At 40.7% G+C, this 26,526-nt stretch overlaps 1 protein-coding gene across 1 annotated transcript; it reads right to left on the bottom strand.

Moving 5' to 3' along the window:
• Positions 1-23,112, bottom strand: LOC132323265 (transient receptor potential cation channel subfamily V member 6-like). The gene is made up of 15 exons (XM_059838291.1): positions 22,508-23,112; positions 12,990-13,087; positions 12,462-12,584; positions 11,425-11,565; positions 10,792-10,890; positions 10,409-10,584; positions 9,387-9,533; positions 6,878-7,090; positions 6,472-6,558; positions 5,357-5,433; positions 5,002-5,167; positions 4,642-4,708; positions 3,784-4,052; positions 2,944-3,050; positions 1-1,406 (listed from the first exon to the last, which is right to left on the bottom strand). Exons 1-15 carry the CDS (start codon positions 22,636-22,638, stop codon positions 1,133-1,135), a joined length of 2,175 nt encoding a protein of 724 aa, XP_059694274.1. The 5' UTR covers positions 22,639-23,112; the 3' UTR covers positions 1-1,132.
• Between the last annotated feature and the right edge of the window lie 3,414 nt (positions 23,113-26,526).

The following is a 26,526-nucleotide window of genomic DNA, read 5'->3' as shown; positions in this document are numbered from 1 at the left end:
ACTGGCACATGCCTGGAAGGGAACTGTTGATAGTTGTTCATTGGACAGTTTTAGACTCTAAGTTATTCATTGGATGGTTTTAGACTTTCAGAGAGAGACAGAGTGAGCACCAGTTTCTGAACTGTCTCTGCAATAGCTCTTATTCATCTATCCAACATCTCCTCACCATTTCTGAGTTAAATAGGAGCTCACTACTCAACCTTGATGGCTCAGTTCTAAGTTGGGGAACTCTGGTTCAGAAACCTATTCTTCCACAAAAAAACCAAAAGACCAGCTTTAGCTTACTTGGGAGATAAATATCTCTGCTGAAATGTCACACTGCTGAAAGTCATCTAACCAGGTCATACACTCTCTCAATTGGAAAAGAAGTTCCCACTTTAGAATCCTCCCAGGAATAGCAATCACATCTTTTCAAAAGCTTAAAGTGCATTCATGTGACAAAAAAATTAAAACAAACAAGAACATTCATCACCACTAAAAAAATCCAAACAAGCAAACCAAACCAAAACAGTCCTGCTAAGCCAGAAATGTTGAAATAGCAGTTAATGGAGCCTGCCTTTCTTCAGAGAGCAAAATCTGTCAGGTTCTGAATGCCAGCTGAGAAGTTACAGTCCTTTTCAAACATCACAGTGTCAGCAACTACCTTCATTCCTGAGATCAGTTACAGGATTTGTGGGGTTTGGGGGAGTTTGGGTGGTTTTTTTTTTCTGTTCTGTATAAAATCATAAATCAGAACTTCAGTCATTCTTTGCTATGAGAGCCTCAAAACCGGGGGGAAGATTTTACTCTATGTAACAGTCTGTAAGAAAGCTTACTGTGATCACTTCATTGTAAATGGATGAAATCCCATTGCAGGCTTCTTTTGATCATTTGCATAACACAGCTCAACAAGCCCACCAGCTCGGTGCAAGAATCAGTGCAATTGCAGAGACGCTTATAGGTAGGAGAGAAAAAATTGCATTGTTTTGTCATAGCACAGATGTCATGAGCTGCTCACAAAATCTTCGCCAGCAGAGTTCTCCGAGGCTGACAAATGCGTGTGGCATGATGGGGAGTGTAAGGACAGCTGCAGAAGACAACTGTCATGGCAAAAGGGCCACTTCACATACTGTGGAGTGAAAATAGAGGCTTCTTAGACATCATAGACCTCCTCATCCACAGCAGGACCGACCTCTCCACAGAGCTGGCGGAAGGTGCTGCGCCTCAGTATCTCCCAGCCACGGTGAGAACTAGTTCTGGATGTGTTCCGTGACAGTGACAGAGCAGACATTTCCTTCTTGCACAAGGTGTCCCCGTTGGTTTCCAGCTTTTCTGAACCTTTGTCACAGTTATCCCTATCCTGAACCTTAAATGCCTCCGTGTATCGCATCATCTTGTGCTTGTTGGGATCAATCCTGTCTTCAATTCTGGAAGAGGATTAGAATATATAAACTGAACGAAGCAGAAAAGTGCCAGTTTATCAACAAAACCCCTCCAAAAAACAAGCCTACCGGAACAGATATTCCAGAAAAATCTGCACAGGAAACTGATTATAGGCAGGACACTAGGGACTGCTAGCACAGTTATCTCCTAGACCTTCATCCTCATCATTGACTTCAGTACCTTTGTCTGTCTGTGGTTTCTTGTCCTTTAACTCATTTCCCTGTTGTGATTTGCCCTTTCCATTCTGCCAGCTGTAAGCAATTGGCAGACCTTGATATCTGCATATATTCATATATATGCATGTATTAATTTACTTTCTCTGTTCTTGACCTTCCTCCTCTGATACTCTATGGCTGCTAGCCTCAGGATGTCACTCATCTCTTACTGAACTTTTATTTAACTGCTCCACTTCCACCAATCCTCTACATTACTTACAGATTGTCTTCTGAATTACTATCCCACACAGATATAAGGAACATCCATGTGATTTGACAGAACTAAATCATAGCACTCTTTTCTCACAGTATCCAGTGAAAAACTGGCATTCTCAATTATCCCCAGTGAATTTCTGGGACATGGGTCTTGCAATATATTTCTATATTCCAAACCTTGGACTGAAAGTGTTGCATATTGGCACCACTTTACATCTGCTTGTTCTGCCCAGTAAATATGAAAATCCACAAGGCTCAATTTGTCTGCAAAACCTACAGAAAGTCCTGTGCAGGGCCAGGAGTTGGAATTTGACAATCCTTGTGGGTCCCTTCCAAGTCAGGATATTCTATGAGACTATGATTCTATGATTCATACAGCCACCACTCCCCCTTCTGGCTTTATCAGCAAAAGATGGCACAGTTAGAAAAGGAAAATGCCCAAAAGTTATTTCTTTTCTTACCCAGCATAAATATTGATTAAAATCAGAAATAATGAGGAATTTAGTGTTATCCAGACTACAGACAGTTTTTTAGTTCAGTACCTAAACTGAAATCCTGGACCTGTGCTTTTGCCACCTGGCACAGTAATTGCAAAGTATAACGTATTTACTAGGTTCACTCGAGAAAGAAATTTTGACTTTAATTATTCCTGTTCTGATTTTGAGTCGTTCACAGGGCAGCTCACTGCTGCTGAATGCCTGATAGATTCATTCTGCCTCTGCCATTTCATGTATCCAAGGGACAGGGACAGCCAACCAAACACAGCAGTGAAGTTCAGTGATACTCATTACAAGAAGTTTGAAATAAAAATTCAGCTCTTATAACCCACGCAGTTTCTGGTGTCTGTCCAATGTGACTACTGGATGAGAAGGCATCAGCTCATTTCACAAGGGAATGCACAGCAGAGCTTTCTGAGGGGGGCAGTGCTTGTCTATCTATCAGTCACAGACAGAAAACAGTTTGGGGTCTGTATTCTGTAGGGACAGCCCTTCAAGCACTCCCCAGACCACGGGAAAGGGTCTCTATTAACATCCATACATTGGGTTCTTCTCATTGGGTCCTGACATGCACACACTCCAGGAGAACTCACCTGAGATACCATCGGTCCCCCAGCCCGAACTCCCGCCCACAGATTCCCGAGCGGGGCCAGAGGCACCGCGGCAGCTTCCGCTCCAACATCACAGTAGTAGCAACAACCTTTGGAATGAGAAAAAGGAAAACGCTCAGAAAAAAAAAATCAGACCCTCTTTCAAAAACATTAGTTTCATCAGCACTGACCCATACTGTACTTCATTACAGCTCCTTGAGGGAAAAAACACTTATAGAGTCTATACTCCATTTCAAATAAGACAGTCACCAATTTAGGTCTAACTGTGACATGTTTTGAAGAAGTAATGGTCGTCTTAAAACTCTGTTTCATTTCTTTCCTTTTATACCTCATGGAAATGATTAGGCTAATTAATTGCAAGCTAGAGAAGAGGACAGTATCTATACCCATTTTAATTGTCATCAGAACTTGCCACTGTGGCCACATGATTACATTTTACCATTTGTCTGACATCTTTCTCACAGAAAAGCAGAGGAAATGGATTTCCTGATGATTACCTACAGAACTGGTTAAATTCCTTTGCCTTTTGACCAAGACAGTCAGGCCAACTTCTTTTAGTGGATCAAAAGACATTTCTGCCCTTCCTGTAATCATTACCTAGTGTTCTATCCCCCCTCATTCAATCCCTATAATTATAACTTAACTCTCAGTTACACAGCAATGTGATTTGCAAAAAAAAAAAAAGATGCAACTTCAATTCTATTTAACAAGAGATTCCACCCATAGGGAACAAACTTCTAGGGAGACAGAGCATGGACAAGGCTGATGGGCTTCTAGCTGCTATTTGAAACAAGGTAGGAATGCCCACCTTAACTAGATTACCTGGGCTCTCCAGAGCTCATCCTGCTCGTGGGCCACTCTCCAGTGGGTGTCACCCATCATGGCAATTAACAAGTTGAGCATAAGGAGCGTGGCAATGATGGCAAAAGCAAAGTAGACCACGCTGTACATGAAGGGCAGGTCCACATCGTAGTTTGCAGGGCCATCAATGATAGTGAGGAACAGCTCAAAAGTGGTGAACAAGGACATGGGATAGTTGTAGAACTGCCCAAGGTTTTCAGGGTTCTCTGTCTGGAAGATGATGTAAAAAGCTGGAAGAGAGAAATCAGGAGAAAAAAAATAGAGTTTAACAACAGGAATCATGTTCCAGGAGGAATAACAGAATCCTCTAAGAGATTCTGACCAAAAAAATGGTCTGGGCAGGACCTGCAGGAGTTTCTATGCAAGGAGAAATCCCTGATTAGAATCACTGGTCTCCATGATAAAATGACCCAAAATTACTTTGATTATTTATTTATTTCTCAAAGTAGTGATTTTTTTCACCCTCAAAAATATAATAAAGCTATGTATGTTAATCAAATTTTCCACAGACAAATATCATAAATGCAGTAAATTCTTAAACCTTGACTCAAAAAAAAAAAAAAAAAGAAATTATCTGAATTCTATTCTGCTTTCTATTACCCTGGAAAGAGCAAGAATTGAAAATCAAACTCATGGTTTGAGAACTGAAGTCAGTACTGGGAAAGTGACCATGCTCAGAGAAATAGAAGCTAAACATCGTCACCAGTTTTCCCAGCAATTCAGAAGTCAATCAGAGATTTAATCAAAACCCACTTTCTTAATTCACACCAAAGCAGTTGGCAGGGGTAACATATGGTTATTTTCTCTTTGTAGACTCACCTGATGCAAAGCCCAATATCACCACAGCCATGAGCCAGCAAAAGCGCATGAGATCTCCAAATATCATCTGCAGAGCAAAGACAGAGCCACCATGAGGCCCAGCTGTTCCACCAAGTCACAGTGCCACCCCATGTAAAAACCTTTTTGCAGATTCTAAGGCCACGAGCGAACTAAAGGAAACCTTTGCATTAAAGAGAGAATGTGAAAGTTCTAAAACACTCTATGCACACAAGAACCTGTCCGATTGCCATGAATGCAAAATTATCCAAATAGTCCTGAGGGTGGGAAAAAAGTATTCCTGCAGTTCTCCCTATCTGCAAAGAGGTGCCAGGATAGCCCATATTTGTTTGTGTCTCACACCTTCTGGATCATGATGGTGAAAGGTCCGAGCATCTGGAAGCCCCGAGCGAAGTACATGACGTTGCACCACCCCAGCACCAGGGCGAAGGACATGGGCACCACCTCCCCAGTTGTGCTGGTGAGGCGCATCACCATGGTCACCAGGATCATGCAAGCATAGGTGATGCTGCAAGGAAGAAGAGAGGGCAAAAAGAAGTTCAGTAAAGGAAATATCAGCCGAGCCATTAAGAGAAATAAATCCAGAGAAAGAATACTCTAAAAAAAAAAATGGAGAAAGTGACTTATCTGGCAAAAGAGAGCAGTGGGGAAAATGATAGACAATGTACTTATTAGACTTATTATGTTCTCTACTTACACAATGATGTGGAAAGGCCCTCCTAGGATTGTTTGTCCAAAGTATTTTGCTGCTCCAACTCTAAGGATATCTGGAATCTAAGAGAGACGTCCTGTTAACATAAGGACTCAGACTGTTTCCACAACACTACTAAATGTCATGGCAACCACCAATATTCACAGGTTCTTAGGGTCGGCCACATCTCCTTTGATGGATCAATTTCTACGCCACTTTAAAATCAGAATGGCTGAGCCAGGTGGGCCCTTCTTGGGATGTGACAGAGATTGCTGAAAAATCTAAGAATGCTTGGGCAGATTGAGAGATTTGTCACAGAGAGGTGCCTCAGTAACAAAGACAAAAAACACCTTCTTGGGGAATCAAAGGAGTTTGTTATAATTCACACTGTGTTGGTCGTAGCCTTAGCCCCAGAGTCCTGACTAAGCACAGGAAGAAGGACGTGTCCTTCTGGAACTTACCATAGAATCAAAACTGCACACTGCACTCAAGCTGAGGTCACACCAGTGCAGAGCAGAGAGGGGGCAATCACCTCCTCTGGCCAGATGGTTACACTGTGCCTGATGCACCCCATAAAGGCAGAAAGCTGTCTACAAGACCTGTTTTATTTTCAGTTCTTCCTCTCATCATCCTTTGAGTTTTCTCAAAAAGTTTCAATCTTCTATTTCCTCTGATAACAAAATCAAGTGGGGGGTAGTTGAGAAAGGCTCCTGTTACAAGTCCATAGAGTAACTGACCTCCAATTAAATACAAACTTTTCTGTTTATGCACAGCACCCCTAAACACAGGAATATTTATGGATGCTGGGTGAAGCAACATCTGGGAGTCAGCAGGACCACGGATGGTGCTAACAGGAACTGTGGATTACCCTGCAGACAGTATTTGAGAGTGCAACCAATCCTTCTAATTGCTTCTTCCGCACCTGGAGCCTTACTAGGACATTGCCACAGTCTCTGTCTCATCTAATAGATACTGTTGGCATTGTCTATTGCCATAGACCTATGCTGAAGCACTCAGACTAAGCAAATAAGCCCTACCAAGTAGTGAGCACAAATCCATGTTTGTCTAGTAAGTAAAATCTGCCTTGATGAAACTTGAAACTGTACAGCTGTTTCTCTTACCTCGAGGACCAAAATTACTACAGCTCCAATGACTGTGATCAGCTCCCCCACCAGCCTCAGCTCATCCTCATATGCCACATATGATTCCTGAAAAATAAAGTCAATGAAAATTAAAATTAAACTTTAAATAAAGTGAAAGTAAATTTTAAAAGAGGATGGGGGAGAAGAAAGCCTGTTGTTACTTATAATAAACATGAGTAGACCTGGCAATGCCAGAGGAACCAGCCCAGCCACAGCAATGGAGAACAGAGCACACCTCCTATTCCTCCCTGACAAAGGTCAGCTGGCTGAAAGAAGGGAGGAGGACAGCTGCAAGAGCTGAGGACTGGCAAGGATTGGCCTTTCCAGTTAAGTAGGTTTGATGGGAGTTGCCCAATGGGGGCTCCGACTCCTACAGCCACAGTACCTGAAGCATTTTCTGGACATAGAGAGTGTTGTCCCTGCTGCTGGTTCTGTTGCCTGTGCGGGGCTTGAGGGGCCGGTAGACGCAGCACATGGTGAAGCAGACCATGTAGAGGATGTAGAATAAGGCCAGGAAACAGAAATAGGGACGACCATACATGTTCCACTTGAGGCTCACCAGCTCCTTCACAGGTGTTAGGTCCAAGATCTGGCGTGCCTGAGCAAGAGAGAAACAAGGAATTAATTGCCAAAAGTGCATTGTTTCACAAACAACATTCACAAATTTTCCTGAGAGAGTGTTAACAAACTATTCTCATCTGCCCTATTCAGCATTATGAAACTGAACTTACTTTGCAAAAGTGGAATGCTCTAGTGGGCATTGGATTTGCTCAGTCTGACAATAAAGAGCTTTGGAAAAAAGAAATATATCCTGCAGAGAACAGCTGCTGAGTACCAGTGGAAAAGCATATTAGATACTGGAATAAATTTATTCTCTGTGTAGGAACATAGAACTGAGGATGACAGAATATTCCTGTTAGTACAACAACACAAGTTTCTGTATCAGGAATTTGAAAATAAGAAAAGTGAAACATTTTTCTAAAAGATATTTGTACTAGTCTGATGGTCTATGGCTTATGTAAAAATACTGCCTTTTAAGTTTCTGCCTTATTATCTGTGTGATAATTAATTGAATTGCCTATATCAAGCCTTCAGCTTATACCAGAAGACTGACAGAGCTCAAGTAGGAGAGACAGGTGTACTTTACAACTTATGAATTTGAGCCACACACTTCATTATTTCTAGACTTTCTGTTGTTTAGGGGACCACTGCAGTAAGTGAGAAGAAAATTTGAGTCAAATTGTTGTGACTGGGTTCCTTCAAAGAAAAACTACTTAATGCACTCTGGATGTTTTTCTTCTCTTGCTACAACGCCCTGTTTCCTCTAAGTCAGCCAAAAATTGCTGAGTGCACAAAGTGCAGGGAATGTTTCCATAAATGGACATGACTCCAACTAAACTCTTGAATGGCCTATGAAACATCATAAAGGATCAAAAACTGCATGAAAGAGAATCCACCTATGGGTGTTCTGGTTTTTGCAGAAGTCAGTATTCTAAAATTCTTTGCATAGGAGAGTAAATTTCATTTTCAAAGGAATAATACAAGTTTGAAGCTTACTATAATTTTCCTGTAGCTTAGTTCCCATCTATTTTTTTTACCTTCCAACCACTTCAAGATCAGAAAATACATCTTAGTACCTATGTGTGTATTCATTCCTCTTAATACAAGAGGAACCTACTTCTGTCTGGGGGCTAAATGTGCTTCTCTAGTCCATCCCATCCTCCTCTAGCGGGGATGATGGGATGGGGTCACACGTGGCATTCTTCTAGAGAGACAGCAAACATTTTGGGCCAAACATATCAATTGCAAAAAAGAACTACTAGTTATGCATCAAAAAATTGCAACTGCATAAAATAAGAGCATTCTGGAAAATAAATCATTATATCTCTTGATACTTGGGAACAGGGGACATCTTATCTTCTGAAATTAGGATTCTTGGATCTGCATGCACTATATGAATGTTTTGGGACAAGAGAGCCCCAATATTCTGCTTTCGTTTTAGAATTATGGTTTAGTCTTATAAAGTGGGCTACTTCTAAGCCTGTTATGTTTTTTGGCATGGACTGCTTTTCCCTGGATTTCCATATGTATCCCCACTCATAGAAATTTAGAGGATTTCACGTAAGAGCAAATGAGAGCTCCATAGACATGTCAGCTCCTTAGCAAAGCTCTCCAGAAGCACAAACTTAAGTTAGAAAGGTTAGACTAAAACTTTGGTAGGTGGAAATAATACAGGATGGGCAGAACTGTGCTAATTGAAGAGTCTTCTGATTCATTTCCTGTCCTGTTAGGATTATTTAAGGTCATTACAACTGATAGGGTTGTGTACCTTGAAAGTCCTAGGGAGATCTATCAAAGCTCGCCATAACAATCAGCTATTTTTGACTTATTAATCCCTTTACAAGCTTTTGAGCCTACAGCAGAGATAATTTTCCCACTTTGTTTTGAGTCATAACCTGTCATTAAACGAAGGGAATAATAACAGTGAGTGTTTTTTAAATGCACTCCAGTTTAGGATTTCTGAATGTACTCCTGTCTCACAGGGATATTCTGAGAGTTAATCACTATCACGGGTACAGGAAGATACTTGCTAGAGCTACTCTACAGGTTCTTAGTGTATCTTTGAGCCTGCTGAGAGAAAACCCTTTTCTGTAGTTTGTTCATATCTAGTTCTTTCAATAACCTTCAATTTTCACACCTCAGAAGAAACTGTATGTAAAGCACCAGCTGTAGCCAGACCATTAATAAACCCCTATACTTCATGTGCCCTCTGCAGCTCATGGTACAAAGTCCTTGCTCTGTGGATTGTATCAGTGAGCTTGAACCTTAAACCCATCATTATTGTCCTTCTACAATCACCATGGTCTGCACACAACATGCATGCAGTGCAGTACCTCTCTCTTCTTGGTGGATACTATGAGCTCAAGGAAGGACTGATCTTCAGCCCAGGAGTCAATCTCTGTGATATCATACAGCACAGTGCTCAAGGGGCCAAAGGACCAGAGATTCTGCTTCCGCTTCTGCATGAGGTATTGAAACATCTGAGGAGAAAAGAAGGGAGGCGAGGATATCAGAAGCTTTCCAGTCTATAGTGTATTTGCAATGAGAACAAATAAAGTTGCTCAAAACCCTCAATTATGACGTGTTTTCCTTGAACTTGGTAGCTGCTGTGGTTCTCATATCTCTTGGGAACAATTACAGCAGGTTAAAAAGTGGAAGAAATTTTTCTGATTCCCATTTGATTATTAGTTCATGCTTGACGTAAACGATGAGTTATTTTTACTCGACATTCTAATCAAACAACTAAAGTCACTTGACACAGTTATAGTTCCTGACAACAGACTTCAGATGGAATTACACGGTGATTAGAAAAAAATGTTTTAATACTCTTTTACAAGACATCAGGAAAGAGGTGTGACAAGGGAAATGATCCTGTCCCTTGTGAATCTACAGAAGAAAAACTAACCACCTTTGACTTTTCAGTGAGTGGAAGGACAAGAGTTTACATTAAATGCTAAGATTTTGTGTATGAATAAATGCCTGTGAGTACCTGAAGAGGTTTCCCATGTGTCACATTTAATGAAGTAATGAAATCTAGACAAACAAGACAATAATTTCTGGGAGCCTTTCCAAAAAATTACTTGGGTTAAATGTGTCTGTTAACACCTGTTTAACTCAAATGCTCCAAAAATTGGGGAAAAATATCTATTCTTTAAGCACTCATTTCTTTCATTAGGATAAAGAAATTTCTTATTAAGGGTTTTTGGGACCTACATAAGAGTTCTGGGGGAAAAAAAAATAAAATCTTGTTACGTATCTCCTACCCACTAAGAACACGCACAAACACTCTCTCAATGATGTTATCTCAAGGTCTCCATTTCTTTTGCACAGAGGTACCAGTGTCACACAAACTCACCACAGTGTTGCCCTCAACTCCAGCCAGTTTGAATGGACTAAGCCCCTCATTGTTAGGAATCAGCTCAAGTGCCCCTGGTCCCTCTTTGTTCCTGTCATAGGAAAGTATCAGGCTGTACATGTGGCAGGCAAACGTCTTATTAGGCTGGAGAACCAGGATGTGAAGAACAGTGTTACCTGTGAAGGAAGCAGACTGGATGAAGGATCTGGAATAGCCCAGCCCTGTGCAAAGACAGAGAATGGACTGATGGCTTTTATTTTCCTCATATCCCTCATCCCACAGCTGTTTCTAGTGAGAGAAGAATATTTGCATGCACGGATGACAGCCTGAATTAAAATGTCCAGATCCACTCTGTGCAAATCACTGAGCCCCAGAGCACATACCCAGAGAATCTTGAGCTTTAATGTCAGCTCCATTTTCAATGAGCAGCTGCACAATTTCCTCATTTCCCACACAGGCAGCAAATGATAAAACATGCTCTCCTGAAATGAAAGGAATGGGGAGAGACAACATTAGGGATCCAGGAGGTAGGAGAGGTTGAAGCATGCTGAGGGAAAGCTATCCATGCTATGAAGCCATAGGATATGAAAGGAGGAGTTACTTTAGGTAACTTGTGAATTTCCTGCCCCACTTCTCATCCTAATCGGAAAGGCTAAAGAAAACCTGTCCCACACAACACTAAAAGCAAGAAATGTTCTTTTCAGTGGTTTACCTCCCTAAGAAGGTTGACAAGCAATTTGCTGCTAGGAAGACACTAAATGGCAATTTTTATACAATATATGTATTTATTTGCACACATGCCAATCTATAAAATGCGTATTGTTTGCATTCACATAACATACACAAACTCAGAGGAAGTCTTACTCTCTGCTAAAAGGTGTATGTCTGATGACACTTGGAGATAGGAGACTCTGCTTATCTGCTTTAGATGGGGACTAAAGTAAGGCTCCCCCATGTCCCCTCACCACTCTGCTGGTTCCCTCCTATAGCAGCAAGGGGAGAAGTTAAGGCTGTACCAAAGTAGAAAAGGTTCTGGGAGCTGCGCCTGAAGAAGTGCCCAGTGGCCCTTGCTGTGCTGGCATTGGCTCCTCTCTTGAGCAAAGCCTTCACCAACATGGTGTTCTGGTTGGCTGCTGCAATGTGGAGAGCTGTCTGCCCTGCAAGACACAGAAACAAAACCTTGCCTTCCAAGAAAGCAACTTCAGGCTGATCAGCAGCCTGCAGTTCTCATGTTAGTCACGATGGATGGACAGCAGCTACAGGAATTGCCTTTGAAGTTACCCCTCTTGTGTGCAAAGGGTTGTGCTAGAGATTTTCCAGAGGTTCTGTTCTACTTAAATATTTTCATCAATTTATTAAAACTGACTTTACGAATTACCAAAAACCCCAACAGGGTGCATTCTCTAGATTTTTTTTTTTTCTAGGGAAAATCAAGACATGTCACTGTCTCCTGGGAAGCAAACAGAAACTTGTGAGATTGACTATGATTTCCTTCATAAGAAATGAAGATTAAGGTCAAGACAGAACTCCTAAAGACTTCCTCAAAAAATCCTTCAAAGTAAGCTTTTGAATTTTATAAACCCCATTATTATTATTTTATTGGTTTTGAGATTCAGACTGGAATTTCTGTGTACTCAACGAGAAGCATTCTTTAAAAATCTGGGTAAGAGCTAGCCTCAAAAGCAGTGGCCCCATTTTTTATTTTCTCAACCAAATAACTACTTTTTCTCCTTTCAGGGGAGGTCAGGCAGGTATCCCTTTTTTTACAAACAAGTATGTCAGAAAGCAAACCATATATATCCTTGCAATCCCTTTGCAATCCCTTGCAATTCCCTGTCAGGGCCTTTGCATGTTTGCACATGTGTACTCATGTTTAATATAATTCCACCTTCCAAGAAAGGCCAGAAGCCATTTGCATGTTGGTTTTGCTGTGTAACAGGCCAGCAACATATTGAACCAGGAACCATATAAGCCAGTTTCCCAAATGTACAAGTAGTACTTCCTCTCCCCTCCTGCAGGGAATCCTGCCCATCCTCATTCCCAGTGATATTACCTTCGTAAAGTTCTGATGTCATCCTCTCATTGATGAGCTCAGGAGCTGCTTCCATCAGAGCCACTGCTGCCTCCAAGTTATCATACATGGCAGCTACATGAAGGGCAGTCTCTCCCACTGCGCCTAGAATCAGCAGGACAAGCATGAGAATTGTTGAGACATCCAACTGTACAGAAAGCAGGAAAAAAAAAAAGCAGAAATAGGTTCACTGAGGTGGGGAATTGCAGGAGGGCTATGTCCTCCCTTGAGTAGTGCCTGGGACAGCCACACAACTCCACAGTCTCTGTCCTTCAACAAAATCTGAAAACTGGGCAGAAACTTCAGTTGTCTGTAAGTGACAGCTGACCTCAGGCATGAGGTGAATGAGCACAACCAAGTCAAAAAACTCACTCTGTTGAAAAGCTGCTGACATGGAGTTAAGTCATCTGAGGCTGCTGATGCAAATGTTTGAGCAAACTAACAAGCTGCTCACTGTAGGAAGCTCTTGCCTTCCACAGAAAACCATTTTTTTCAAGTAATCCCAGTTACCTCTCTGATAGATATCGCATGTTCCGTCAGTGAGAAGTTTCCTGATGGCAGCAAGATTGTTCTCTTTGGCAGCCTGGAGGAGTGGGGATTCCCAGATCCTGGAGTCAAGAAAAAGTGGCTGATAAGGAAAAAAGTCAAACACATGGTGCCTCTCTCCAGAGCTAGCATGGCCCTTGCTCAAGACAGTTTTTATCTTGAACATTTTCACTGAAAAATTAGCAATGCACATCTACCATCCAAGGTATTCTTTGAATGCACCAAAAGAGAGGAAAAAAAAAAAAAACTACAAAAACCAGGAGAAAGCAGAGCAGTACAATTCTAAAAACACACTGAACTTCATAATCCCTTGGCTTACTGGTGCTGAGCCATATGGTGGCAGCAGAGGGAAAGCTGTCTAAACCAAAATGTTTATTATTTTTATATTCCACTTTTTGAGGCACAGAAATAGTGAATGATGGGTCATTGAAGCCCTTCTGCAAGGAGTTATCTCAGGAGCCAGAAAAAGCCAGCTGCTTCTTCACAGAGCACAATAAATTAAGGAAAAGTTGTTGTCTGAATTGCTCCCATAGTGGACAGAAAAGGGAAAACAGGAATTCCATCTGCATTCTAGCAACACTTCCTATAATTAAGAGACTGAGCTCTGAAATGTAGTTCTTCCATATACAAAGCTATGGAGAAAAATTTGTCAGCTTAGCTATACTACTTATTTCTCCAGTGTTGAGAGAACTGAGGAAGTTGTTGAGAACTGAAATAATTCATGTCCTGGGGAAGAGCATGCGCTCAAACAAGCTCCAGACAGAGTGGCTCACTTATAGCTGAAGCATGTCCTCGAGTCTTCCATGAGGATCTGGGTTATTTGAGTGTATCTTTTGGGCTTGATGAAGAATTTATAAGTACAGCCACCAAACTTCACCACAGCAAGATCTTTGGAAGCAAACAACAGGTCAAGGGAGGTGATCCTCCCCGACTACTCAGCTCTGGTGGGGCCGTACCTAGAGCCCTGTATCCAGGTTTCAGGATCTTCAGTACAAAACACAGATGGAGCTACTGGAGAGAGTTCAGCAAAAGGCTGAAAAAAAATGATCATGAGAATAAAAAAATTATCCTCTCAGATGAGGAAAAGCTGAGAGAACTGTGACTGTTTAGCCTGGAAAAAAGAAGGCTCCAGGTAGTGTTCCTATCTATTTGCTTAAGTACCTGAAGAGAGCTTGCAGTGTTTGTTCAGCATCCAAACAAGGTTTGCCAATGTTCAAAATCATGAATTAACCACACAAAATTTAAAAAAGAACAAAATCTACAAAAGTGAGGTAAATATTTCTGTTATCCTTGAGTATTTTCAGGTTCGTCTTTTAAATCATAAATTAAAAAATGGTTTGAGGTGGGCTTTTAGATTTCTTGATTTTATAGAAACAAAGAATTATAAGTATCCATATCCAGAAGATAAAGATTAAAGGGGAGGAAAGACTCTCAAACCAAAAGAAAAAAATTATGTCTTATGAGTTTTCAGTATGAAATAGAAAGAGATTCCTCTCTCCCAACAAGACAAGGTCAGTTTCAGATCTCTGTTCAAAATAAAATTTTGTGCTTTTATCTCACCCCTGCTGTTTTCTAGTACAGATGTTTAATTTGATCTTAATTATCTAGCGTGGCCCAGGTCAGGCTGCAATGTGTGATGTGGAATAAGTCTAAGGATTACAGCAGAAAATGACAAATTCAAGCTGATATGAACCAGGATACCACCAGCCCTTGTTTTTCTGCCAGCCTCTATCTGTCCCTTTACTACAAAATAACAACTGGCAATGGTTGCCTTAAGCACTCCTCCCAAAAACCCACGTGGGACAAAGACATTAGTCAAACCATCCACCTGCAGACACAGTAAATGCTTCCTCCTGGTGATGTTCCATGTATTCTGGCATCATTTAGTTACAATATTTTTGGGAATAAATCCTACATAAAGCAGTAGGTGCTTGGCATTAAGTGGTAACACTGATGTGAGGATACATTACTCGTGAGTATAACTCTGTTATAAGCCACAATAAAACCCTCTTCAGAGACACAGAGAATATAAATGGCCCATTGCAAAAAATGTTTTCCTGCAACTCACACATCTTAAGGACAGTTTAACAATAAAACAACAGGAAAGCAGGCAACATGAATTCTCTGGCTCACAGGAATATGTATTTCTTGCTTTAAATTATTATCTTATGAACAACAAGATCTTGAAACTAAAAGAAATTTATATGCCATTATCTCTGGATTTAATCCACTTGAAAAGTGAGAATTCTGCTCTCCTTTATATAAAAAAGACACTGGAGACACTTGAGAAAGCTTGGTGGACGAAGCAAAACAAAGAAAATCAGAATTATACTGATAAATAGAAATCATTAGAGTAAGTATAAATTAATGGGCATGGGCTACAAGTAATCGAAGCATAACTGAACATCATGTTCATCACTCCACAAAATGAGCACTTTCTGCCACCAAAAACACCCCATTATCTAAGTCACTAGAAACGAAACTAGAAAACCCCTGAAGAGCAGAGGAGAAATAAAAACACTCAGGAGAAAAAGAACCATGCTCAACAAATCAGGGAGCCATTCTGAGATATTTTTATATGTCCTTCACACTCCTAGTTAGGGAAGTATTCCTTCTATAGCTTACTCATGCGTCAGTTTCATTACTAACTAATGACAAGATGATTTGATGAGGAGATTGCATCTAGGACCAAACAAACAGGAACTAAATGAAGAGGCACTCTAAGCAAAAGTGTCAAGATTCAGTGTTAGTGAAGCCAGCTTGCCACCTCTGCCACTATTTTGGCTAAGAAAGACTCTGTGGTTGTGGAAAAGACAAGTTTCAGAGGCAGGAAGTGGGAAAGAGGTGGGGTTTCAATAGTATAAACAATGCTACAATTAATATGTTGATACTTTACTAGGTAAGCCTTTATCCCTCAAATGACCTCAGAGGGAAGGAAGGATTGGGCAAGAGACGACATGGGAGGACACAAACACAATATCTTTCTCTCAAAAATTACCAAAGTTCTTGTAAACAACTAATTAAATCACAATACTGCTACGAGGAAGGCACCTAAAAACCATTACGCTCAACTTTCGGAAACTGAGGGAAAAATTGTCAAATATTTCTTCTTGTTGCAGCAACCTCCAACTGGGCTTAAAATGCCAGACATCTCAGGTCAAAGAGCAAACTGGAAGAGGAACTCAGAAATGCTGGCAAATGTCATGGCACACTGCTTGTGAAGTTTCAAAGGTTTGTGGGTTACATGTTCCTGGCACATGCTTTTACTCTCATTTAATTTTCTGTCTCTTAATTGGGGAAACATTTTAACCTCATTTAAAACATACCGTTCTAATTACCAGCTAATTTTTAATACATTGCAGCAATGTACTGAGCATATAAATGTCAAAAAACTAGGGGAAGCAAATTTGCTAACATAAAAAATTAAACGAAGTCACCTGAATTTAGAACCTTCAAAACATTTTCAATTATTTAACTTCTGCATATTTAACCAACCTTCTTCCTGACAGATCAAACACAGCACAAGAGTTTTGCATTTTACTACTTGGGCCCCTTGGAGTGTCAAAGCAGCAGCTGGCAAAATCTGTAGCTTAAGTCTCTTAACAGAGCTGCCTACAGTAGATGCTTACCTTCCAGAAAGTACCTTTATGTCACTGAACAGTGGGGCTGGCTTTCAGACAATCATTCAGCAGACATATCCAGACACCTTGAGAAGATAATTCAGCACATCTAAGTTAAGCTCCTCTTCTAATGCTGTTCATCCCCTTCAACAGCTACGGAATCAAGGAACACTAAGCTCCTGATTTACCCAGCTCAGTGAGGTTTGTAACACTAGGCAGACTGGGTGTTGCCTTACAGGATCAGTTTAGGTTAAGCACAGTTCCATAGCAAAGCAGTAATTCTGAGGGGCAAGGAGAACCACAAGAGTATCCACCTGGATGTGCTCCTGGGCTGTTCTTGCTGAGCTAAGGAATGTGTCAGTGTGGGGGCACTGGTGAGCCTCACTCATGCCTTACTATTGGCCAGTTTTCTTCACAGGTGATTCCATGAGGTGCTCCATGAGGGAAGCTGTGAGCTGTTTTTCCAATACAGGGGAGGGCAAAATCAGGAACACCCAAAAATCCATTGTGAAACAAAGAGAAGGTAAAATGTAGGTCAGATTCTGACTGAGGGAGTCATGTAAAACAGTTCTAAACAAGGTTAAAGATTTCACAAGCACTTTCTGCTGGTAATATGTACCCTTTTAGCTTCTTAAGCACTTCTTTTGGAGTGCAGCCTGCTCATTTCACTTATGGAGAGATAGAGAAAGACTAGTAAATACGTCTTAATTTCATTATAAAAATAGGAATTTGGATTGCTATGATTATTCTTTCAGAACAGGGAAATAAGTTAAGTAGGTGAACTGTCTGGACAAGGACCAATCTGAAGATTCTATTTCACGACTGAACTCACCAGAAATGCAATGAAGCATCTCTTTCTGTTCTTCCCTTATCAGATTCTACAACTTCAATCATTTACTATAAGGAATTTCCCCATTCTTTGCTCTAATTTTAAGTGTGCTTCCAGCTTCAAGCTTTATGCCCATAGAGAGTCAGTTCCTGGGGTTCTCAAGAGGTTTTTTTAACCTAAGCTATAGGTTCATCCTCAGAATATTATATTAGCTTTCTCTTCTTTCCCTGTTATGCTCAGAATATCCATGCTCCAGAATGAATCATGAAATTGCCAGAGGAGATTCATCTTCTCCCTTCCTTCTGCTAGCATGTGCATGTAAATGTGAGGAAGCCTTCAGGAGCACAGAGGGCTGCTCAGAGGAAGCCAACCAGCTGAAAGACGATCAAAGCAATCACCTAGCAAGATGCCAAAGAAGGAGTTAGGGAATAATTGCCCCAAGTGAAAAGGAGCCAGATAACAGGGGCTTGGACAATCAACAGGGTCAGCAAATTTCTTCAGCATCAGCAACAAGACTCAGCAAGTAGGACCTCTTGCTCATGTATGTCAAAGCCCCTTCAGCTGAGAGTAAACAGAGCTTCTCTGGAAATAAATTAAACAGGTTAATAATTGCCAATGTTACTAGACAAGAAACTGATAGTTAAATATCTGAAGGGATAAGAATTCCCTATCTGCCACACAAAGCAGTAGAAATCTTGATGAGTCATTTCCAGCAGGGCATTCTGCTTGCATCAACATATTTTGTTTTCCAATTCTGCATCCGAGAGCATTGTAAGAATAATCTCATGCTAGAACTGTTTTAATGGTTCAGAAGTTGTTAGTTGTTATTTATTATCACTGAAGCCGTCATAAAAGAATTTTTTTATGTGATGAATAACTTCATTTTGCATCAAAACATCCAGCCCTCCTCAAGAGGGATTTTCTTGCAGTTTTATTCCAGGTTGTGCTCCTCATCCTGAGTCTAGTAATTTTTTTCTAACAGCTTTTAATTTTTTTTTTTTTTTGCAGGGTGGGGGGGGTGGTTCAGGGCAAAACTTTCATATTTTCTTCTTTATATTGAAACCTATGGCCAAATTTAGGAAATCAAATAACTTACTAAGTCTACAAATAACTTCCTAAATCTATGAGCCTGAGGTGCATCTTAGGCTGAGATTGGGTGTGTGTATGTCTGTGCATTGCTGGGGAAACATGACTTCTGGAGGACCTTTACACTCATGAAATTAGGGAGACTGTTTTCCATTATTAGTCTCAAAACTTTCATTAGGATGAAGGTGTATCGGTAGAAGAAAAAAACAGAAATGTTGCTATTGATGCTTTTGATTTTATTTCATGCGCAGCAGCCAATTGTTCTTTGCATCTTGACTACTCAGAAGCACTGTTGTTGAAACAAGCTATAAATGAAGTGCTGGAACTGAAAGCTGGCATCTTTATTTCACTGTCACTTTTGGGAGCAAACAAACCAATTAATACTGACAGGCACTGTGGATTTTAAGACAGGACAATCCCACGTTAAATTGTGGGATGAAAACTCAGTAATGTTGTTTAGACAAATGAGCAGCCAAACTGTGGGAACATCTCATTCACTACCAGCTTGAGAAAGATTTGTGCAGAAGCTGAAGGCTCGCTGTGTCCCTGCACAACTCTTACACAAACCAGTTTACCTGCATCAGGCTGAGCTGCTTCTTTATTTGTGCCACATTTGTTTCCAGGGTAAGCAAAGCACCTCGCTAATATGTCTGGCACACTAAAGAGCCACCAAAGAATTTGGAAACCAAAGGTTTTATTGTGATGTCTTTGGAATGACCACAGCTCTCTGCAAGTTATGCAAACTGTGTGTTACTATTTACCAATCAAAGCTATGAATACAGGCAATAGCAGGAGGAAAAAAACTACATTATTGTTAGACTTTTACAGGTATTGTGTATTGTTACCATGTACTCACTTGTTCTAATTTATATATTGCTTTTATTTTATGAACAGTGCAATTCTCATAGGGTGGATTTTCTAAAATCCCATTCTAGGAGGAATTTTTTCACATTTCCTTGGAAACACCTGCACTGAAAATAGTTTCTAGAGGCTCTATTGATCATGTGATCCTTCTTCACCTCTATCAGGCCCAAATTTTCATAAGTATTCATCTTTCTGTTCTCCATCATTATGAATTATGTTGAGGGATTATGCTCACTTGCTTCAGGCTGTGCAGATCCTAGAGTTTGCTTCCAAAGATGATTCTAGAGAGGACATATGAGATGTGACCACTGTCCCTGGGACTCCACCTTGAGCTACAGGCTGTTTAAAAAGGAGAGTCTTCAACAGAGAGAAACCAGAAGATCAAGGCCCAATAAACTCTAAGTTCCCTTCAGTGTTAGGAGATTGTATAGCATTTTCTGAACCTGGACTCCCTTGAGGAAATATTATAGAGTGCAATATTAACCCCTTCCTGTGAATAATGCTGAGATCTGCTGCTAGTAAGATTCCAAGGACTGTTTCACACAGAGAGAGAGAATGAACATCCATGCCAGGGAAGGTGACAACGACCAAAACAATCACTTTTCAGGTATTATCACCAGTTGTCAGACAGGAAAAAAAAGCTTTGTTCTTCTCTTGCAGACTTTCTGTGAACAGAGAATGCCAGTTAAACAGTAACATGCTTACCACTGGCTTTCAATAAGAATATAGTAGAATTCAAACACTGCTAATTACTGTATGTATTCCAACACCATTTTCACTAAGAAGAGCTCAAGCTGAAGCCACAACATTGCAGTTCTATACCACAAAATGACAGGACACAGCAAAAGCCCTTTTGGCTTACAGCAGTTTTTCCACAAAAGCAGAGGTTTCATAAGAGCAGTTCCCACACACCAGTCACCAAAGCTCTTCCTGCTGTGTTATTCTATCTGTACATAACTAAAAATGAGAAAGCAATAAAACCAGTCCTCTGCAAAATGCTCATTATTTTTTCTCTCCTCAAACTCTGAGCATCCCTGGGGACAAGAAAGGAAAGAGCAGGATAATAGGAGGAAGAGCTGGTCCTGTCCCTCTTTAGCAAAAGATTTTTTCACATATTGGCACCACATAATTTGTGACCAAATAGCAGGAGGTTAATTTGTGTTAGTTAAAAGCTGTGGGAAACATAGAGACCTAAAAGGGAAGGGAACAATCATGTCCCCATGCAACCCTGATTTCACAGAGAATATTGTGCACACTGCAGGTGTTTTACAGAGACCTTTATAAAGAATCCCAGAAAAGCTGACTTTGGGGCCAGTAGGATAGCACTGCAGTGATCTAAGAGAAGCTTATGCAGAAGGGTTTATGTGACTAACATATCTCCTGTTTTCCTCCATCAGTCTCAACACACAAGATGTTCATGGGCCTGTAGCACATGACTCATGAGGACCAATAAGCAAAGGGAAGTGGCAATCTAACAGGAGCCTGTGTGAAAGGGAGCAGCAAAAAGGAAGGGACCAAACCCCTCTTGGCAACAGCAGATGGTGAACAAGGGACAGGAATATCATCAAAATCAGGCTGAATATTTGGGAAAGAAACCAAACCAAACACACTCTTTCACTAGGAGGTTACTACAGCACTGCAACAGGTACCTAAAGATGTGATGGGATCTCTGTCCTGGGAATCTTTCAGGACTGAGCTAGACAGAGCTTAAGCAATGTGATCTCTTGCTGGCAAGAGTTCAGCTTCAAGTGGGAGGTTAGATGGAGATCAGCAGAGCTTCCTTCCACATCTCTTTGACTTAAAAATATGAAGATAATGTTATAATCATAAAAAACCTGTATTACAATTTATTGCTTATTGGTAATAATTACTAGTATATAATAAATATAATTAATTTGATATATTAATAATTTAAGCTTCTATTCTGTACTTATTTGGATCTTACAGAATCTGTAGATAAGTTATTTTTCAGTTACCTGTGATGCTTTTCCTGAAGACATCAAAATGTAAACACTTTAGCATTCCACAGAAACACTATTGCTCCCATTGTCCCTCCCACTTTAAGTGTATTTGAGTCCCACTGCTCTGAAGTAAACTGGAACAGGCTTTAATACTTGGTCAGAAACTAGATAATGATAGAATTCTTTCCCTAAAGGTGTACTTTTGTCCCTCTTAATCTGCTTCTTTGCATATTTCTGTACATATACATATGTATAGATAGATAGATTTTGTCCCACACAGTCACCTTTCTGTCCCCACAGATGTTCGGAGTTATGCATGGAAAGAAAAAACAGATTTTACAATCGACTGGAAGCAATTTGTTATTTGAGTACTGCAGCATTTGTGCATGCAGAAATGACAACGAAAAGCAGACCCAGCTGTATTTCCATGAATAGTCCCACATTTCGGTGTGTGGCGGGAGCAACCCTGCACAGCAGTAACAAACAGCCTTCAGTGCTCACATGGGAAGACACAGCCAATCTTCTGCATAATCTAAGGTCTAAGAGGAGTCACTGCAAGTGCTGACACCAAGGTCAGAGGTCTGAGAAACCACAGTCTGACCCAGGAGGTGACTGACCCCCCAAAATGTTCAACAACATTAAGCCTACTCTATCCCACAATAAGAGCAATCTTTAGAGAGACAGAAAGCAAAATCCTGACCAAAACGCACCACTATTTCAGCTGACTGCAGCCTATGCTTCACACACACTCCTAATAATAATAATAATAATGTTAATGCTGACAATAATAATAACAATAACAATTAAAACCAAACCTTCATGATTTTCTTGTGAGCTTTACCAATGAAGCAGGAAAGACAAGAGAATACATTATTAATTTGTGACTGAAGTACTGCACTCAGGGTAATTCAATTGCAACCTGGTAAATCTACCTGTGAAAGCAGATAAGATTGGAACTCCAGAAGCATTCCACCTTGAAAGAAGAAATCTGATAGAGAAAAGTGCTCCAGGGTTGTTTAAAGTTTATCTACTGGCAGAAAAGCCTAAGGGGGAAGAGTGAGAATCAGCTACAGGGAGAGCAGCAGAAGGAAGAGAAGACAAGAAGGCTGAAGCCCACCGTACCTTTTCTGCTGGAGTAAGTAGATTTCATCCAGATGTTTATCCCAGGATTTTTTGCCTTGCAGCTTCTGACTTAGTGCATTCCATATCCGGGAATAGAAGGGATTGCTCTCCCCTAATAAAGGTACCCCCATATCACGTCCTTTTTCCTCTCTTGCCTGAAAGCCAGCAATCCCCACTATGAGAAAAAGTCGGGAAAGGCTCCCTGCAGGTCACCACTCCTCTGCCCCCAGTTACTTACAGAGGAGACTGTCAGTCAACTGCATCAGCTGATCAAAGTACTTGTAAAAACACACAATAAAATCACTTGTTCCTAGCAGTTCCTTGAGCCTCATCAATTACTTAGTTTCCAAAATAGCCCAACCCAAAGGTGTGTCTGATTTAGAAGTAGCTCGCCAGCAGCCTACCCCTCAAAAAGACCCTGTACAGCCAGTGAAGGATTCACACAGCATCAAGGTCCTAGGCTTCTACTATTTTGATTCTGAAATCTAGGCTTCAGCAGCAATCATCCTCCTTTTGTATCTCTGAATTCCTCTGGAAAGCAACATGTAAGCAATTTGGAAATAGACAGCTGAGCAAGTCAGGCAAAACACCTCTAAGGTGAGTGAACATGTGGGAACGTGCCCTAAAAGACACAGGGCTCTGGGAAGGTGGCAGAGAGGAGGACACACCTCCCACCTCAGCTGTCTGCAAATCCCATTAAAGAAATTATCCTTACAGACTCCACCTTCTCCACGTAAAACAGAATCACCTTACTCCACAAGCTGGAAGAAAAGTTTATGTAGATTAATGTGTAAACTTTACATATTTCATTTGCATTTAGTGTTCTACAAACTCTCATTATTTCTTCCAGAAAAATCTTATTTAGGAAAGGGATGAGAATTTCTATTTAACAAAACCTGGGGTTTTTTTTTATTTAACAAAAACTTGATTTTGGCACAGAAAAACATATTCAGAGTCAGAGCAGAGACCAAATATGAAAATGAAAAGATGAGACATCCTTCTTTGTGTGAAGAAACTGGAAGCTATGAGGGAGAAAAGAAAAAACAAAAAGTAAAAAAAAAAAAAAAAAAGGAAAGGAGAAAGCTTCTAGTTTCTAATCTTCTTTCCTTAAAGACTTGTCCCAGTACTTTTGCACCTTGAATGAACAGAAATATCACTTCATTCCTACTCCTGCTGTAGTGGAAAAGAATTCTGTTTAGGATGCCTGGACTGTGACAGAATCAGAAAGTGAGAGAGAGAAGTGTATAAAGCAAAAGGACTGAGTCATCTCTTTGAAATTCCTGGTTTATTTAGAGGTTTCTTAGAACTACAAAACCAGGATTAACATCCAAAGTTCTGTAAACTCATGATATATCCTCCTCTAAAAAATCATAAATTGCTACACAAAAAAGCATGCTTTAAGGCAAACCTGAGGGGTCATACCCTAAAATGTAAAATTCACTGAGTTGACCTGATCTAGGAGGAAGTGTCAGGTTAAACTGTCATAATGGAAGAATATATTACTTGCTACTTTGAGAGGTTAGAGTTTATACCAGCCAGGTGTTTTGAGCATATGTTGTGGTTTTAATGGCTGTTTTTTTAAAGAATATCAATAATGAGTCCCTCCTAACACTGTGAGGGGTGGGAGAAGCAACTCCTCTTGAAGGTGAGAAAGGTATTTAGACACTGAGGTGTTAAGAGCCCCCGACAGACAGACGAACACAATCTCTGTTTCTCCCAAGCACAGAATACATTCCACTGTCTGTCCAAGGAAGCCCTAGAAGAGTGCCTGCCATCAGCAGGGCAGGAAAGCAGGGATTCATTCCTGCCTCCTCTGGGCAGCGCTGCCACCCTGGCAGCAGCTCTGGGGGACAAGTAGTGGAGAGCAGTCAGACAGCAGGCTGAGGAAGGTTCTTAGCTAACCAGGAAGGCACCAGCTGCAAAGCTGTGTCTCAGGTGGACTCACCACATGGTCGTGGGCGGCTCATCAGAGCTCTCATTATGGCTTCAGACTGCACTAAAGCTGGCTCCATAGTTTTCCTTTAGCCACTTGCATGAGCATGAAGTGTAATACTGCAAAAGAGTTATTGTAGTGTTTTCTCGTAATTCATGCTAGAGGGCATTTTCAGCAGAAATGGAATACGGAGAGGGAAGGGGGGTGAAATATGTATGCACATGGTAGGGACTGAAACCTCTTTAGCACATCATGACCACACCACTTAAGCACGGCTGGGCTTTCAGTCTAGCAGGCTGTAAATAGTTTTATTCAAAAACTAAGGACCTGATAAGGCCTTGCAGTTAAGATGTGGATTGTAGGTCTATAGAGTTATGGTTTATGTGGTTTTCCACATACCTGATACATGTTTTTAGGTCTCTGAATCCCTTTCCTCAGCTCCTGAGTCATGTTGTGACTGCCTTCTAGCCCTTTAGCTCCCAACATTATTCTAGCTCTGCTTGTTCCTTGTTCCAAACTCCTACTGCAAATAGTGTCTTTATCCTGGCTGCCAGCAGTGCCCTTTATTGGTGTATGCCTTGACTTCTCTTCTTTCTGAAATGGGGTAATTCAGACTGACCTGATAGATTCCAGCTTGACCCCTTCTAACAAATATGACAGCAGATGCCAACATCTCCTTCCACACAAATTCCCTCCCATCTCCATAGGCTACTCGTAGCAACGTAAGCATGAAGAAATACAAAGTACAACCTGTCCAAATGTGTTTCTCACACCACAGGGTCTAAGAACACAAAACTGAAACAGACCAGCAAGGATGGAACAATGCTGGCTCTGTGCAGCTCAGTCACCCCACGGCTCTGGGGTATCTACCAATATCATTTATGGCACAGTTAGGATGTGCTGCCCTTTGCAGGACTTTAGAAAATAAGTGCAAATAAGCCAGCGTGGAGAAACTTCAGCAACAACCAATTCCAATTTCCCCGTACCTGCCACAAATACAAGGGAGAAAAGCCCCCACTTTTGTCACTGGGGATTGTTATCTTGCTAGAGACAATACTCTGTACTTTTTTATAGGAAAATGCATTCGTTTTAGGTCAGCCTTTAATTTTTAATTTTTTTTTTTTAAAGCAAATCTGAATAGTTGAGTGTGAATGAGGTGACCTTTAATGAACCTGAAATTCAAGCTAGCATTTGCCAGCAACATACTTGAAAAGGAAAAATTATAACAGGAGAATTAGAGAAAAACACTACAGGAGAATTTTTCACATAATCTCCAGGTTTGTTTTCCTCCCAGCCACCTTTTCAGTGCCTTCTTTTCAAAATTAAATCAACACAGCTATTACCTGGCCTACTATAAAAGTAATTTCAGTGCTAATGTAGAGACAGACGTAATTTGCACAGTACATGGATTCCTTTCCTTCTGAATGTTCCTGACCCCTACATTCCATGTTCTTACAAGACTCCTGCTAACCTTCCTGGAAATTTTGAGTGCTGGAGGTATGTAAGATTAAATCCAATGTGCTTTTCTGGTGACAAATCAGGATGGGAGTGCTTTTTTTATTTTTAATCTTTCTGGTTTTATCTTATAGGTTTTTTAGGGGGAGGGGGAATTGCAAGGTCTCCATGATATTTTAAGGTTACTACGAAGATGTAAGTGTAATCCCAGTCTTTCACAAAATCCACAGGAATGCAAATTCTGAGCAGCCAGAAATGGAAAAGATAAAAGGCAATCTAAAAGTAAGGAAACCTATTGAACCTAAAGGAGAAACCAAATTGGCTGGACATGGTAGATATCCCCCATTTTGATCTTCTGAAATTTTTTTAAGGTTTCTGTTAAGCACACAAGATTATGCAATGAGTGGTATCAGGAGAATTTACACAAAGTGGCTTTTGAAGAGAAAGGAAAGAAAGGGAAGTCAACTCATTTATTATGATGAATTGAAAACCTCTTCTTCATTTACCTTCCAATTTTGGCCCCCCACATCCATGTGAAGCATCTGGTAGACAAATAAAGTAGCGTAATTAGATTCTTAACACATTCAGGGGCACTGAGTAGCCAGGTTATCTTGGCTAGAGCACAGACAAG

This window comes from Haemorhous mexicanus, chromosome 2, assembly GCF_027477595.1.
Source record: "Haemorhous mexicanus isolate bHaeMex1 chromosome 2, bHaeMex1.pri, whole genome shotgun sequence".
NCBI classification, from domain to species: domain Eukaryota; kingdom Metazoa; phylum Chordata; class Aves; order Passeriformes; family Fringillidae; genus Haemorhous; species Haemorhous mexicanus.
The sequence above is the reverse complement of the archived record's forward strand: the minus strand, read 5'-3'. Positions and strand labels throughout refer to the sequence as shown.